Source organism: Pan paniscus, chromosome 13 (assembly GCF_029289425.2).
Source record: "Pan paniscus chromosome 13, NHGRI_mPanPan1-v2.0_pri, whole genome shotgun sequence".
In the NCBI taxonomy this organism is placed as follows: domain Eukaryota; kingdom Metazoa; phylum Chordata; class Mammalia; order Primates; family Hominidae; genus Pan; species Pan paniscus.
Genome location: NC_073262.2, coordinates 107766842 through 107784502, shown reverse-complemented (window position 1 = coordinate 107784502; position 17661 = coordinate 107766842). Strand labels below are relative to the sequence as shown.

At 38.7% G+C, this 17661-nt stretch overlaps 1 protein-coding gene across 3 annotated transcripts in view; it reads right to left on the bottom strand.

The window, feature by feature from the left end:
- The window catches only part of PARD3B (par-3 family cell polarity regulator beta), a 1074947-nt gene that overhangs the window by 437362 nt on the left and 619924 nt on the right, over positions 1 to 17661 (bottom strand). For all 3 annotated transcript variants that reach the window (XM_003820781.6, XM_034954909.4, XM_008974231.5), the window contains 2 exons: positions 16504 to 16636; positions 7253 to 7352 (listed from right to left, as the gene is read on the bottom strand). In XM_003820781.6, the coding sequence (XP_003820829.3) occupies positions 7253 to 7352; positions 16504 to 16636 (233 nt within the window). The remainder of the gene's footprint in view (positions 1 to 7252; positions 7353 to 16503; positions 16637 to 17661) is intronic.

Sequence of the window (17661 nt, the reverse complement as noted above, 5' to 3'; positions counted from 1 at the left end):
GCCACTCATCACTCTGCGCAGCTCCCAACCACATATTTTCAACTAATTCTTAAATCTCAGGTTTCTTTTATGAGATGTAGCAACTCTGTTTTCATGTATTTTATCACACTGTACAATTTAAATAAAATATTCTCTGGGCAATATCGTGTTTTACTCTTCACTGATTTCTGCTAATTGGGATCCTGCTGTACACTATATAACTTTAAGTGGGTAAAGAGGGCCTGGAAAACACTAGCACTTCAAAAGATGTCACTGGATATTAGCAGAGCCCAAAAGCAGGTTAAGGGATTTCTGTGGACTAAGCTATGCCTATTTTAAAACACAAGTGAAAGGGTTGTATCCTTTAGAAAAAACCATCCTGTTGAATGACTGATGCCTGTAGGAGTTTGGTTTTCTATTTTATTTAGGTCTTTTTCCTAAAACTAATGTTAACACTAAGCAGACAGTCTGCTCATCAAAAGTGCCAAAAGGAAATAATAGGAAGAGCACAGTTGACAATTTAGACACAAGATACATCAAATGCCCATTATAGTTTTCTTAGTACTTGTAGGCAATCTCAAATAACTTTCCTTCTGCTGAATATTTTATCTATTTTGCTTGAGGATAGAGGGTATTACATAAGAGAATTACAGACAATGACTTAGTTCTTGTTTTAGAAATAAATTTATATAATTTTAATAAACTAAATTATAGCCATTTTCTCACCTTGGCACTCTCATCTGTTTGGAAAGTAAATATGGTGGCTCATCTCATTATAATTGCTATTCTAATCTCAGATATAGTGAAAATCCAAATCATGTATCCTTACAAAATCTAAAGTATTGATGTTGGGTTTTTCTAACAGTTGGAGTTTGATACTATAAACAACAAAACAATAGCAAAAATAACTGTTTTGAATGAAAATCCTTCTAAAATGTACAAGAGAATCTCGACCTGAAATACCAAAATAAGTTTAATCTTTTCTTGAAACTCATCATCCCTCCATATTCAATATTGCTTTCAAGCAACATTAAAATTAGTATGCAGCAATAATAGTATTGCCAAATGAATAAATGAACCTCCCTTTTTATAATGCAGTGGGTAGATTAAGGAAGTACCTGTTTAGCCAGGTGTGGTGGCATGCACCTGTAGTCCCAGTTACTTGGGAGTCTGAGGCTGGAGGATCACTTGAGTCTAGGAGTTTGAGGCTGCAGTGAGCTAAGATTGCACCTCTTCCCTCCAGCTTGGGTGACAAAGATAGACCTCATCTCCTCCACCCTCCCCCAGAAAGGAAGTACCCGTGAACCAGCACAGCACTGTGGTGTGTCTGGCCCACTCTAAATCCTGGCTCCGGTACTTACTAGCTGTGTCAACTAAGAGACTTACTGGACCTCTCTGGGCTTCAATTTCCTTATGTATAAAATGAGTAAAATTACACTCTCTACCTCACAAGGTTGTTGAGAGAATAGAATGAGTGAAGATTTGTAAAGAAGGACATTAGGGTCTGGTACAGAGTACGTGCTATAGAAACAGATAAATTAGGTAAGTTAACAAATAAGCAGATCAGTAAAATGTCCTACTTTTGCTTCCCAAAACACTATAAATTTCTGAGTTTTTCCCATTACCTGTGCTTTTTACAGTTTCTTTGACATCTCTGTTTTTGTCAGACTCTCAGCAAGTCTGTGACTGGGAGCCCTTTTCTCTTTCTATTTAGAAGCGTGATGTGGTTTGATGGTTAGGAGAGTGGCCCCTATAGGAAAATGTCAGGGTGAGTGGCCTCAGTTTCCTCATCCATAAAATGGATAAGAATAGAATTTATGACTCTTTAAAATTTTTGTAAGATATGTAAGTTACGTTCTATATTGAGAAAAGTATCTAGCACACAGTAAGAGCTTGATCAACCTGAGCTATTAAGAATCCTTTTCTTTATTTCTGTAGGTTAGTATGGTCTTCAAATGAGGGCCTAAGGCATTTACCAATGAAAAGATTTCACATGTTTTCATAAAAATTTCTCAAGAAATTTAAATCCTCTCTTTAGGGTTATGTAGCCTTTTTTTTTTTTCTTCTATTTCTTTCCTGGTGTCTGGGTACATTCTCAATACACGAAGCCATTGATATATAAAGTGTATTAGATATGGTATCTAGTAATGACAAAATATGCCAATTGTGAACAAAAATCCTGGACCCACTTATTGTTATTGACACTAGCCTGGCCTAATAGCAATACTTTCATTTTTTCAGCCCATTTTATAGAATTCTGAGACACTACTGCAAATATGAGCTTTCCCCTGAGTCTTGGTGTTTGGAAGCACTTGCCTTTAAATGTGTTATTCGACCTTTATTTGCACTTAAGTTTTCCATCCTTTGATCTGTTGTGATGATGTGGGTTTAGTGTCAGAAAGACTCATGGCCTTCATAGAATCAAAAAGTTTAAGAGCCAGAAGGGATTAAGGGTCACCTCATCTCTCAGATAAGACCCTGAGGCTCAAAGAGGAGAGTTGGCGTTGCCAGGTCACACAGCTGGCCAGGGGCAAAGCTGGGACCAGAGCCAGAAGATCTGGCTGAAATGGTGGCCAGCCTGGGACACAGGTTGTTGCTGATCCCGAATCCGCAAAAATCAAGCCTTTCACTTTTAGTGAAGACTTGCTCACCTTTTATTATGTGGCTTACGTTTTAGGTTTGCTTTTTGTTTCAATAGAATGGTGCACATCATGCAATAATAGAAAACTAAATCCTTAATCAAAGCAGTGAAAGCCTCCAGGGAGGAGGTGTAGGACCCTCATTAAAACATAGATCAGATTGCATTTAAAGTGCTCTGCTCAAGGCAGACTGAGAATCTACCCAACTGAACAATGTGTTGGTGAACCTGACTCATTGTCTTAGTTTATCCTCTTAAGCCAGGTGTTAATTCACAAATTAGGAATAAGAGCTCAAATTTTCCCAGACTCTTAGGTAGCAATGATCCCAATCCCCGTTTAAAAAGTAAGGTGGCAACGACACTCGATGCAGTAACATCAAGCTAGGATCTGTCTAATAAACTGAACTTTTATACAAATGTTGGCATATAATCAAGAAGGATCAAAGAAATAAAAGGCTGCACTGTACATATGAATGTAACAAATGCTCTTATGTACACATCTGATTATGTCCTTTAAATTGATCATAATGAGATATCTACATATCTATCTATATACATACACATATATGTTACCATCATTTTGATTGTGACCAAGTGTACATTTTGAAAACGTTTCATATAAGGGCCCCCTGTGCTGCGGTACAAAATGGAAATAAGGCAAATAAGGCTGATATCAGATTGATGGATATTAAGGAGGCAAGTGAGTGTAATATAAGTCATAGGATTAGAGCCAATGTGGGCATATAGAGCACCAGAATAATGAGTGAGTGCCATATTGAGTTAGTTCATGTGAAAATATTTTAGACATGTAAGTTAGACTAGTAAAACGGTTTGTAACTTTATGCTACATATCTCGAGTGTTTGGATTAAGAGGGTGACACAATGATTAACTATAAAATACGACATTTTAGTTTTGAAGGGAGTTAGCATGTGCTCATGGCTGAGTGGGCTGCAGTGAAGGCTGGTGGAAGCTGGAAGTTGACAGCAGGCCAAAGACATGTCTTAGATAAAGGCCATGTTTTCAGCATGAACGACCAGAGAATCTACCAAATAGAAACGATACTCAACGTCAAATTATGCTGCCTAATGAATAAGTAAGGGTAGCATGAAACATATGCCAGTGTTTGACTATGGTGACAAACCAGGAATGTAAAAGATGTATAAGGGCCAACAATGAATGTTCAAGAACTGTCTGAGGTGAAAAGGTGGGGGATGAAGATTTTGAGAGGCAAGACAAAAACCATGATGTCTGAAGTCTCAGGTGTCCACAGATGGACTTCCACAATTGGCTTCTATGAGTGAGAGTAGTTTCAGGTATGTGCATGAAGAAACAGACAGAGAGAGAGAGAGAGAAAGAGAATATGAACATGTGGGGAATAGCCCAATGTTGTCTAAACTGTTAATAATATTCGATATATTCTGTCTGCTGCTGATTTAGCTTCAACTCTGCCTGAGATCTCACAGTAAGTTTATTTCCTTTATATTTATTTATTACTTAGACCCACATATTATAAACTTTTCTGTAATAATCATTGCATAATAGTAAAAATAGGTTGAGCAATTTCCCGATTTCATTTTGTACAGGCATTAAGTTTGATCAAATTTGTTTTTCTTTCCTCACGCCATAGCAGTTTTCTCTTTTACAAGATTAGCCTCATCCCTCCAACACCCTTTTTTCCTTTGAGAGGGCTTTTCCCTTTTTTTTTTTTTTTTTTTGAAAGGCAGAAGGCAGGAGAGCCTTTCTTGCTCAATCCTCCTGGCTCCCTTCCAGTCCTTCCTCCATCCCAAGTTTCACACATCCAACCCCTGCTGCTGCTGGTCACCTAGGCAACGCAGCAGCTTGCAGGATGGTGCAGGTCACACGATCCTAGGAGGGGAGAGTTTCAAGGCTTAAGACTTGTTCCTTCCATTTTAAAAATATCTCTGCCCTTTCTTCTCCACCCATGCTTCTGATCCCTCCATCCAGGCCCTGCTCTTCTCTTGCTAGTCCCAAGTCGGAGCAGCCTCCTTGTCTATGGCGGCTTCTGCCATTCCCTCCACCCTCCATCACTGAAACTGCTCTGCCTGATACTGTCATCTCCAGGCTCAAAGCGCTTCAATACTTCTCCACTGCTCTCCGGAGAAGCATGGCACCCATGGAGCAGGGCAGACAATGCCCTTCCCATTGATTCTTCCCTGAGATATCACAAGCTTTAGCCACACTGAACACACTCTGCATTCTTTCCCATCCCTGGTTTCCTTAACCTAAATTGCCCTTCCCGCCACTTCTCTGTCCAGAGAGCTTTCTTCCGTTTTCCAAGAAACTGCTTAAACACTGCTCTCCTGTGAAAACTTACTTGACAACTCCAGGCAAAGTTAGTGGCTTCTTCCTCTAGGCTCCCATTGCATTTTGTATCTAATGCTTAGCTGGCTGCATCCTAATTATCTGCGTGTCTGTCTCTAAGGGGATGCTGCATTTCTTGCAGGCAGGGATGCTTTCCAATCCATTTGAGTTCTTTCTACAGTGTCTGGCTCAGAGCTCCAGAAATGCCTTTGAATGGATGAGTAAGTGAATGAATGACTTAATAACCAAATACTGCAGAGTGGAAAAGAAGAATGAAGTCTAAGACAGTGTCATACTTTTGACTGAAAGGAGATTACTGTTGATGATTAAGAGAGCAGTTCTAATAAAGAAGTGAGAACAGAGGCCTAAAACACAGGGGACTAGGAAGGAAGACGTGGAAAGAAGATGGAAGTTACTAGTTCATACCATGTAATGAAGATTTACAGCAGCGAGGAGCAATATAAACTTTTTTCTCTCCCCAATTCACAAAGGAACGGCTTTGCAGAAAAGGGAAGGAAAGAAATCCGTGGAGACTTTGAAGCCAAAAAGACAGTTGCTAAATCCCAGGTGATCTCTGAACCACCTCTCTCCCTTGAAGGTTTCTCATCTGAGTGCTTCTCTCTAGCCTCCCCTGCACAGATGCTCAGTACCTCTGACTGCAGTTGCCCTAAAAGGTATCCAAAGAGTCCTGGCTTCCAGGGGATATCAAACCTCTTCCATTCACCCAATCCATGTTATACACACACAAATAACCCAGGTTTCATTCTGTGTATTACCTGCGAAAACCCTGCAATAAGATTGACTATCTACCAAATGAAGTCTGCATACCTTATTCTTGCACTCTGGGCTTTATCATCTGGCTGATCAGCTCCACCTTGTACAAATCAATTTACTCTCCCATCTATGCTGTTTCTTCTGCTGCCCTTCCCTCCCGAAATGCCCTTTCTTCCTGGGCTCATCTCATGTCCACCTGCTATTCATGAGTTAGGGTTCAGCTCAAATGACACTTTTACCATAGTATTTTCCCTGATTCCTTTATCTGGAGGCATTCTCCTCTGCCTCAGATGCTCAGAGCATTTTATCTACACCTTCTGGTAAATATCACTTGGAACCCTTGTGTTCCAGTCATCCCATGAGTCTACCTGTCAGCCTACCAGCTTCCTGAAGACAGGGTTTATATCTGATTCAGCTTTGCACCATCCCAAACATTTTGCACATATATACAGGATAAACAGCAAGGTAGAACAAATGAAATTATGTTTTAAATGGCTTTTTTTATGCCACCAAATTGTCATTTTCAATTCAGAATCGAGGCAGGCAATGGAAATGGATGGACAAAATTAAATAGGTCCACATTTTCTTTTCTGAAACCCCTAGAGATACTGATCTAGAGTATTATTATGATTATCAATCTAGTTCACGAAACTGTAGTTAGCAAGATAACTGACTTCAAAAGTATAAGAATCAGAGATAGCTAAATATAGGTGAGCTTCCACCTAATAGAGTTAGCTATACTCTAAGGCATGCTGCATTATTTTTAGCAGACTGTATTAAAAAACATAATAGGAATGACACTAGCATTGCTGCAAGAAAAATGAAGAAATTTCACAGGATTATCATGGGACACAGAATGGAATAAAATACACAGTTTCTAACAGCCATAGTAAATACAGAAAATAGCAAAGGGACAATTTAATGATTTTTAAAACTCATCAGAAGAACAAAATCTATGAATTCCCCTTGTCAAATAGTATGTATGCTTAGTAAATCTCTCTCGTTCTTGTGTGATTCTAAAAATTATTGATTTTTTTAGTTTGTATTACAGAATGGATACAATATTGGGTACCCTCTTCAATATTTTAGATTATATATGGTGTTGCTTTAATTTTTAGATTCCATTAACTTTCTTGGAACATTTATTTTTAAAATACCTCTAGGGTTTGCCAATTACTAATAAAAACCCATAAGCTTCCTATTTTCTCAGTTTTGTTTTATACCTTCCCATGTCACTTTTCTTTGAGCTCCATGGCTCTAGTTTTTAAATTTGTAAAATGAAAGTTCAACCATTTTCTTAAATATTTTAATAATTTAAGGTGAATCTTAACAAATACCAGGAAGCAAAATATGCCCAATCTAAGCTATTAGCTATGAGAAACTTTCACTGAAGCTTTCGCTGGAAAGGAATTATAGATACTATAAGATTTCCATTCCAGAAAGAAATAGAGTTAAAATAAGTTTGCTGAATAAGGTTGCTGTGTTCTCCCAGAAAAACAATAACAAGGAGCATTTACGATATATCATTTTATCAATACCTGTGGCTGTAATCTTCGAGGCCCAATTCCAGAGCAGAATGCGGTGTTGGAGAAGGTGGAACTTCACTCTCGGCCCATCCGTCATTGGGCAGCAATAGATCTATAAACAAAGAACAAATGAAGCTGTATAAAGTGGAAGCAGAACCATTCGATGCCTGGTTTGGTTTCAGTATCTCTCTCAGATGCAGTTTTAGCCAACACATAAACCAGCCCTGAAATAAATAAGTTCTCACACAGAACTGAAGGATCCTTATGAGAATGAATACTGCTTGTATGAGGAAATCTAAGCCTGCTAATATGTTTTTACACTGGTGACCTGCAGGCAACCCCTAGCAAACCCACTCCACAGATCTTGACTACCTTTTCCCACCAACAAAAGGCTGACACATACTCATCACCTGTGATTTGTGGAAGATTAACAAAGTCATCTGTTTTATGCCTTAATATTTTTGTAAACAAGTCTCTATAGTGAATACTCTGGATTATATGGTGATTAAAGCATTTGCTTCAGTAGCAAAAACTTCTTTTAAAAAATCACGATATAGTATATCTGTTCACCATTTAGACATAGTGGAGATAAACACACACACACACAAACACACAAACGTGCGCTCTTTTTTTCTATCTGTGCCATAATGGAGACATCTGAGTTTAAGGCCTTATAAGGAAAAGACAGGGGTCTAAATCCTGGTTTTCCCATCTACTAAAAATGTATACTTTTCCAGTTTGTTCTGTACTATAAGAATAGACATGTATCTCTAATATCACCACAACTAACAAGTAAGGTTGTTGAGATCTTATTATACAGCAGACATTATATTAAGCCTTGTATATTGTTTCATTGAATGCTCATAATTACTAACCATATTCCCTAGTGTATGAAAAGCATTATATAACATCGTGGTAAAGTGCATGGTTTTTGGAGCAAGATTGCCATGCTTCCAACCCTACTGCTGTGTGAACTTGGCAAATTACTCAACTTCTCCAAGCCTCAGTTTTTAAAGCCATCAAGTGGCAACAAGAATACCTTTACTGGAGGAATATGAGAATTAAATTTTATTTATATATATATATGTGTGTGTGTGTGTATATTTATTATTATTATTATTTTTGAGATGGAGTCTCACTCTGCCACCCAGGCTGGAGTGCAGTGGCACGATCTTGGCTCACTGCAAGCTCTGCCTCCTGGGTTCACGCCATTCTCCTGCCTCAGCCTCCCGAATAGCTGGGACTACAGGCGCTCGCCATCACGCCTGGCTAATTTTTTGTATTTTTAGTAGAGACGGGGTTTCACCGGGTTAGCCAGGATGGTCTTGATCTCCTGACCTCATGATCCACTCATCTCCGCCTCCCAAAGTGTTGGGATTACAGGCGTGAGCCACCGCGCCCGGCCAAACTAAATTATATTTAAGCAGTGATTTGTAAATGCATACTGTTAAGTAAACAGAGGATTATTATTCCATAGATTGTAAATTCTACTTGTATCTATTACAGTGACATATTTGATAAGATATGTACCTGATTTGTCCCTGAATGACAGAATAAGGGACAAATATCTCTACCCTTGAGAACTGCTGTTGGTGATAAAACCTGCTTTGGCTTGTCCACGTGCTGGATATGGTGGTTAATTTTATATGTCAATCTCACTGGGCCACAGGGTACCTAGATATTATTCTGGGAGTTTCTGTGAGGGTGTTTTTAAACAAGATTCACATTTAAATAAGTAGACTGTCCCCTCTAATGGGGTGGGCCTTGTCTAATCACGTGAAGGCATGAATAGAACAAAAAAGATTGCCTCTCTCCTGAATAAGAGAGAATTCTCCGACTGAGTGACTTTGACATGGGACATTGGCTTTTTTCTATCTTCAGACCCAAACGGAAACATCAGTTCTTCCTGAGTCTCAAGCCCGTTTGTCTTCAGACTGAAACCACGCCACCAGCTTTTCTGGTTCTCAGGCCTTCAGACTCAATCTGCACCATCAACTCTTCTGCAACCCCAGCTTGCTGACTCATCCTGCAGATTCTGGGATGTGCCTGTCTCCACGGCCATGTGAGCCAATTCCTTATCATAAATCTGTTCACACACACACACACACACACACACAACTTGGTTCTGTTTCTCTGCAGAACCCTGAGAAATACACAAGGCAAGGACTTGCTCCAAGCTCTGCCCCAGGCACTAGACTGATGTGGAGGTAGTTGTAGCACAGCTGACATGCCCCTGGGGATGAAGCTTGAAGCAGACCTGCTAAGTAGGTGACCAGGGCGAAAGAAGCACAAAGGCAGCGCCTGCACTGTGCCCCTGCACCACCTCCAACCCTAGGGGCCCATTGATTTGTTAGTGGTGGCAGCAGTCAGGCATTCAAGACTTGCTAAGAGAAACAGAACGGGACTGTAATGTAAATTGGGGACAATGGACATCCTGGGACAACTTCCTTTCTGTTGGCTCTCATCTTCTATCCTCAACCTCTCAGTCCATCTTCCACAGTGATGGTGAACGTATTTGTGATCATGTAACTTGTTGCTCAAAATCACTTCAGCTGCACACATTGCCTACGGAATAAAGGTCTATGATCCTGGCAAACAACTTTATCTCCCATTACCCGTTAGCTTACCATTCCCTGCCAACACCCCTGGGTGTTCCTGCCTCAGTATCTTTGCTTATGTAACTGCAAAACCTACTCTACCTGTCAAAATCCTACCCTTCTCCCAAGGTCCACCCAAATATCACTTTTACTATGAAGCCTTCGCTGTTGCCAAGGATCTGTCACTTTTATAACAGTGGCCAAGAAGACCAGTGCCCACTCTATCTGTGCTCTTCCTCTCTTCCTGGGCATACGGCTGGACACCATTGCTAGGGCCTCTTTGTCCCTAGACTAGTTCTTGCAAATGGAATGTGGGCTGCTATGATAAATGTCATTCCCAGTCTCAGTGGTTATGAGATGGTGCACCTTCCTCACTCTCTCTTCCTTTCCCCAACTACATCACCTGAAAGCCAGGTGACGAGGTGCCCAGCCACCAGTGGAAGGAGCCTAGGTCCTGTAATCACTGCAAGGAGCACAGCTGCCAAACCTCATTGTGCAGTGACAGGACCAGGAAATAGACTTTCACTGTCTTTATCTATCCAGTGACACTTTAGGTTTATCTATTACTTAATATTATGTAAAGTAATTCTTGGATAGCATTTATCACATGCCACTTTTGCAATGAACTATGTATGTATTTATTGTTCTATCAAGCTATTATCTATTTATCTATGTCTATTTCTTTTACTAGACTGTAGATAACTTTCTCCTCGTGTTCCTCTTTCTCGTTTTTCCATGTCTTCTACAGCCTCTTCTCTAGCTAGTTTTATTACAATCATTAAATTTAATTTTTATTACACTCATGTGAACCATTTATCGTTCTTTATGTGTTTATGTGTTTTTCAGTGTTTTTTTTTAAAGTGGTGATCGGTGTAGAGGTAAGTACCTTGTTTGTTGAGGTAAGTATCTTATTTGTTGACTCTCTATCCTTGTTACTTTTTTTTTTTTTCTTTTTTTGAGACAGAGTCTCACTCTGTCACCCAGGCTGGAGTGCAGCGGTGCGATCTTGGCTCACTGCAAACTCGGCCTCCCGGGTTCAAGCCATTCTCCTGCCTCAGCCTCCCGCGTAGCTGGGACTACAGGCACCTGCCACCAAGCCCAGCTAATTTTTTGTATTTTAAGTAGAGAAGGGATTTCACTGTGTTAGCCAGGATGATCTTGATCTCCTGACCTCGTGATCTGCCTGCCTTGGCCTCCCAAAGTGCTGGGATTACAGGCGTAAGCCACCACACCCGGCCCCTTGTTACATTTTTTAAACAACATATTCAGATGCTGTAAGGAATTTTTATTTTCTTCTGGGCCCAAACACCTTTGTTAAGCCCTTGTTTCAGTGTAAACGTCTGGAACTCTTATCTCCTATAATAATATTTCTGGATTTCATTGAGTGTACGAGATACGGTCTTCTTGATGGTCATTTCATATATATCTATGCCTGTAAATGTTGACACAGCACTCCCTGTAGTCATTACTTCATTGATGGCCAAATGGCTCTTCTTTTTAATTATCATCTTTTGTTGTTATTTGTGTTGTGGGATCTATCCTACCAAGGCCACATCAGAAAAGAATGAGTAAAAGAGATTGTAACTTTAGACAAGAGGTCAGCAAGCTATGGCCCTGGTCCAAAACCAGCTTGCCACCTGCCTTTGCAAATAAAGTTTTACTGAACAGCCATGCCTATTTGTTTATGTATTGTCCATGAGTGCTTCTGCTCTACGATGGCAGAATTGAGTGATGACAGAGACCTACAGTCCAAAACCTGAAATATTTACTGTCTTGCACTTTAAGGACAAAGTTTTTTGACCCCTGCTTCAGACTATTCTTAAGGACAATAATACTACTGCATTCACCAATCCTGATTGTGTATTCTGCACAATGGAGGTATCCAATAAACATTAGCCAAATTGAAACATATAATTCAATCTTGGATAGTCATTCCAGACGTAGTACTTTACATGCTATAGAGGGGTAGATACATGCTGGTCCCCAGAAAGATACACATTAGAAATAATTCTACTATGATGTGTCTCAGAGGACCCCAGGGAATATGGATCCAGAGAGACAGGTCACAGAACCACCACATTTGATTTGAGATGGAGATGAAAGGCCTAACCCAGTGGGTGATGCTGGGCAGACTTGGGGGCAGTGGGTGCCTAAGACAGGAGTGCACTTGAGCTGAAAGAGGAGAAGCAGGAGAAGAGCTATATGGGGGAGACAAGTGCAGTGAAATGAGAGGTAATGCTAACCAGAGGCAAACTGCATGAGGCTATTCCTCGGCCCAGGGTAAGATCTGCCAGCAAGATTCCTCAGAAAATACAGTGTTGGTGCATTTCATTACCATTCAAATGCTTAACAGGATTTTATAGGAAGCCCCTGGGACACAGCCTCCATCCCTATTACCATCTTGAAGCACCACACTTATTTCACTACCGGCATTGCTAGCAATTCTTCAGTACAAATGTGAATTTTTTGGTATTACGATTTCTACAAACATTAGTTCTAAAAATGCCTTTTTTCTGTGTAACAGCTTGACAGGAATACAAAAAATAAAAACCAAGAACTGTGGGTGGTATGTACTATTATTACAAAAATAAATGGAACACAGAATATCAACATTGGATTCTTAAATATACAAAGGAAAGGAAAAAGGAAAGAAAAAAAAAAGTCAATGTTTTGGCTGTAACAGCTCCTCTCCTCACTAGACATTACATTTTGTCAAGTTAATCTTGTTTTTCTAAAGAAGATCCTTAAAAAAACTGGTAGTGGCAATCAACATTCAGGTTTTATAAGCCTTAGTGGCCTGTTACCACCTGACATGGATCTGAAACTCAGGAACTCCCAATAGTTCCCTAAATATAAAATGCCATTAATATTACAAAGAGGTGATGGCCATGATACTCTTTTATAGCATCATGTTTATATATTCTGCTATAATTTTTTGGTCTCTAAATCAATAGGCTTACATAAAAAGTAAGAAAATTTCATCTACTGGCCTCTAACAATGAAAATGTAATAAGTCTGTGTTTTGATAGGCCTAAATTTTATAATCTAGTATGGTAGCACAGATCCACAAAGAAAATATAATAATAGATTTTCTCTACTTTTGAAAAAATAATGTTTAATGGAGTCACTTTGGAAGAAAGAGAAACAGGAAACTTGTAGATAGTTAATTTATATATTTTTTTCACTGATGTAAAAATTGTTCTAACTAAATCTACGTCCTGGGAAGAAAAGAAGAGACAAAATCTCCCAGTGGTTGTCTGAGGCCACTTGTGCCCAAAGGACTCTATTTCTACAGAAGATATACAAAGTCTGAACATTCTATTGAAATTCCAAACCAAATTATTATTGTATTGTATTTTTAGCATGCACTTGGAGTGGAGATTTTCTTATTTTTTTTTTTCCTGGATGTATCCTTACACATTAACTACTTCTATGGTTTCATTAGTTTAGCCTTTGCTATTCTTTGCAGAGATATTATTCCATTTACTTAAGTATCTCAATGTCTTCAGAAAATACATCTTGTGTCACTTAAGGAGGATACATTCTGAGAAAAGCTTCGTTAGGCAATTTTGTCCTTGCATCAACATCATAGTGTACTTACTCAAACCTAGAAGGATTAGCTTACTCTGGTAAGCTCTGTGGTATAGCCTATTGCTCCTAGGCTACAATCCTGTATAGCATTTACTGAATACTACAGGCAATTACAACACAATGGTATTTGTGTATGTAAACAGAAAAGCTACAGTGAAAATACAGTATAAAAGATAAAAATTGGTACACCTGCATAGGACACTTACCATGAATGGAGCTTGCAGGACTGGCAGTTGCTCTGGGTGAGTGAGTGAGTGAGGATGAGTAAATCTGAAGGCCTAAAACACTACTGTACACTACTATAGACATTACAGACACAAGGCACTTAGGCTACACTACATTTCTAAAAAATATTTTCTGTCTTCAATCTCAGTAACTTTGTTACTTTATAAATTTTAATTTAACTTTTTGAATCTTTTTAATAACAGCTTAAAACACAAACACATTGTACAGCTGTAGAAACATATTTTTTCTTTATATCTTTATTCTATAAGCTTTTTCTATTATACTTTTTCTTTTAACCTTTTAAACTTTTTTGGTAAAACCTGAGACACAAACACACATTAGCCTAGGCCTAGATAGGATCAGGATCATCAATATCACTGTCTTCCCCCTTCATATCTTATCCCACTGGAAGGTCTTCAGGGGCAATAACAGGCACAGAGCTGTCATTTCCTATGGTAACAATGCCTTCTTCTGGATATCTCCTAAAGGAACTGCCTGAGGCTGTTTACAGTTACCTTTTTTAAAAAATGAGTAGAAGTGTACTCTAAAATGATGATAAAAATTATAGTATAGCATTAGGAATTTTTCAGCTCCATTATAATCTTACGGGACCATCATGGTATATGTGGTCTGTTGTTGACCAAAATGTCATTATGTGGCACATAACTGTATTTTATAGACATTAAAAACAAAAGGTACTTAGTGTTCATTTAGATGTCACTGGTGTAACTAGGAATTAAACTCTAGACTTAGACAGACACTGGGCCACACGTTGCTAGAGAATTAAATGCCAATCAAGTTATATCAAATCTAGATATTTTAATACAGATGTCCAGATTCGTGATCATAAGGTAGAAAGAAGACTGTTTTATTTTGCAGAAAACTTGCCATTCCTTTCCCAGGCTCTTTTGCTACTGCAGTTTAAGATTTCAGAAGGCAATCTTATTCTGTCAAGAAAATTTTTAATTTCTTTTTTTTCTTTGAAACAGAGTCTCCTTGCTCTGTCGCCCAGAGTACAGTGGCACGATCTTGGCTCACTGCAAGCTCCGCCTCCTGGGTTTACACCATTCTCCTGCCTCAGCCTCCCGAGTAGCTGGGACTACAGGTGCCTGCCACCATAATTTCTTTAAGATGAAAAAAGACACACTGAGTATTTTTTTTTTTGATCTGTATACTAAGTAAAGTCAGCTTCTTCTTCTTCTTTTTTTTTTCCCCCATAGTAGCTGGGATTACAGGCATGTGCTATCACATCAGACTAATTTTTTTTTTTTTTTTAGTACAGATGGGATTTTGCCATGTTGGCCTGGCTGGTCTCGAACTTCCGACCTTAGGTGATCTGCCTGCCTCGGCCTCCCAAAGTGCTGGGATTACAGGCGTGAGCCACTGCGCCCTGTCTAAAGTCAGCTTCTAACGGGCATTCTCAGTAGGTGAAAGGACTCCAATAGTTTCAAGAGACCAATATAAGTCAGACCCATGCTGTGGTTTGGAAGACAAACTGAAGACAGGGAGACAGGAATTGAATCCAGACTGTGCATGTATCAAATATGCATTTGTGAGTAAATTATTTACTCTCTCTGACTTTCTAGACCTTCATTTGTAAAATGAAGATAATATTATCCACTTTGAGTCTGCATGCAAATTGCTCAACACAGTATCTAACAGACAGTAAACACTTAATAAATGATAGCAGCTGTTGCTACTACTCTTGCTAAAATGGAGGAATTCTGTGGAAAAAACAACATCCCATTCTAATGAGACAATTTAATTCTAGAGCCACCTCAGATTTACAAGTATGTTATGATGGAGTAATTTCACAGCTTGGAACTTCTTTCCACATAGTTAAATTATGATAACATCTTAAGTGTTCAAAATATAGGGACTGATTACATAATATATGATACTTACCTTCAAAAGACACTATGCAACTACTGAATGTGATATTGTAGAAGAATATTCAATGACTAAGAGGCATATAATGTGCTATTAATTTTAAAAAGAAATTTCCTAAACATTACATACATTTCATTATTTCATTTTTTGTATAAAATATTTTCATTAAAAAGTCCTGAAAGATATACATAAAATGTTACTGATTAGGATCTTTGATAGAAGTATAAGTAAAATTAAATTTTCTTTTTATTTCTTTTCTCTGAATTTTCTGCAATGAATATGTATTGTTTTTGTAATAAAAAATTCAAGTTATTAAAGAAAAGAGATACAGGGAGATAAAACAATTTTCTTGGTGACCTGAAGTATATTTTTTAAAAGACAAAGAGGAAAACCCAGATTTTTTTACATCTGGAGTCAGCTAGAAATGGGATCCACATTAGATAATAAGGCAAAACAGTGTAGCAAGACAATAACAAGAACATTCCAACCATCACGAGATGGTTTCAGGTTAGGATATTCATCCATTTATCATACTCATATTAGAATCGAGGATCATCTGTGAATCACGCTATGACCATTTTATGGATTATAAATCCATACATTTTAAAATTTTGGTAGTTATTTATTTATACTTGGTAACTTCCAGTATTAGAAGAGCTTAAAAAATAACAGTTTGCCATCTTTGATTCTCCAGTGATCGTTTGTTTTATATATAACCCTCCATGTTTGGGGCAGCAAGCACAGAAAGTGTCACTTAAACTAGAGACATTGCCAGGAATCTGATTCACAAGTTCTGACTCAGCTCTCCCCCCACTCTCTCAGTGTTTGTGACTCCGAGTAACAAAGTCTGCACTTAGTCTAATTAACTCCCCTTTACTCTTTTTTTTTTTTTTTTAGATAAAAAGACACTTTTGTGTTTTCTCACTCCATTTGCAGTGGATAAAATGAATAGACTCTTACCTTTCTGTTTGTCTTGTGGACTGTAAGTGCCAAGTGGATGCAGGATACTATTATCATTTCGCCTAGAGGTGGTTACAGCATTTTGACAGTTCTCAAAGCATGGCTTGGAAAATGCCCCACACTCTGCAGGATCCTAAGAGATAAAAGTAAAAATTACATTTGCATTTTTAATATGTTCCAACTTGGTCAGTTGAAGCAAAGTGAAAGAATGATCGCTGTATGAATAGTCTTTCAAGAGTCTATTACACTTAAGTCCTCAACTGTGGAAACTCAAAATGGCCCTATCAGTGAAAACATCTTTGAGTCTAAAATAAAAAGTACTGACACTGTGGTGCTAAGGATTAGGAGTGCTGATAGCCAACACAAAAGAGGATTAACTTTATTATTCTCTTTTCCCACTTATAACTGGCTTCTTTCAAATTTTCTTCCATCTGGGGAATACAGCTTGTGGCAGTGTCAACACAAGAATACAGTTCATGCCAAGGGTGTTTCTCTGCCAACCAGCTGGTTCCTCTCTCTCTCTGCGCCTAAGTGCATATGCTCTAGGACAAGTCAGAATTCAAGCAGGTTCGCCTCTGAAATACCACCAGTGTGTCTCTGTGCAGATACTAGGTCTTTGGCCAGGAGCTAAATCAAACCGCTGTGACGCCAGACAGCAGTTCTCCTGAGGGTTTCCCCCCCCTGTATTTCCCCTTCCTATTTTGATTTTTAGTCTGTAAACACATTCACAGTTTTCTGAAAACTGCTGTATCCAGAGTAACACCCCTACGATCCATCTTCCACAGGTGCTGAAGAAGGAATTGTTGGAGGAGGCTGATTATAGAGAACTCTTAACTATTTTTTTTTTCAAAAAGGTTGGAGCAAAGAGAATTAGGGTATGCTCTTGTTCGTATTATTTGTCTCAATGACAGATTTTAAGGAGGTAAATGATTTGGAAGCCATCTCATGGCTGTTCCCTTGACCATTTGTGAGAAGAATGTACCACAAACAGCAGCACCCATCTGATTCCCAGAGCTCTTCTGAGTATAGCATTCGGCTAAAACAAAGCATTGGATTTATATTTTCCTCTTTGGTTATAAAAATTCAGTGTCAAGCTAGTCACACAAAATATCTAAAACATTCCATTTATGCATTCTTAATAATTAAAATGTTTTCAGC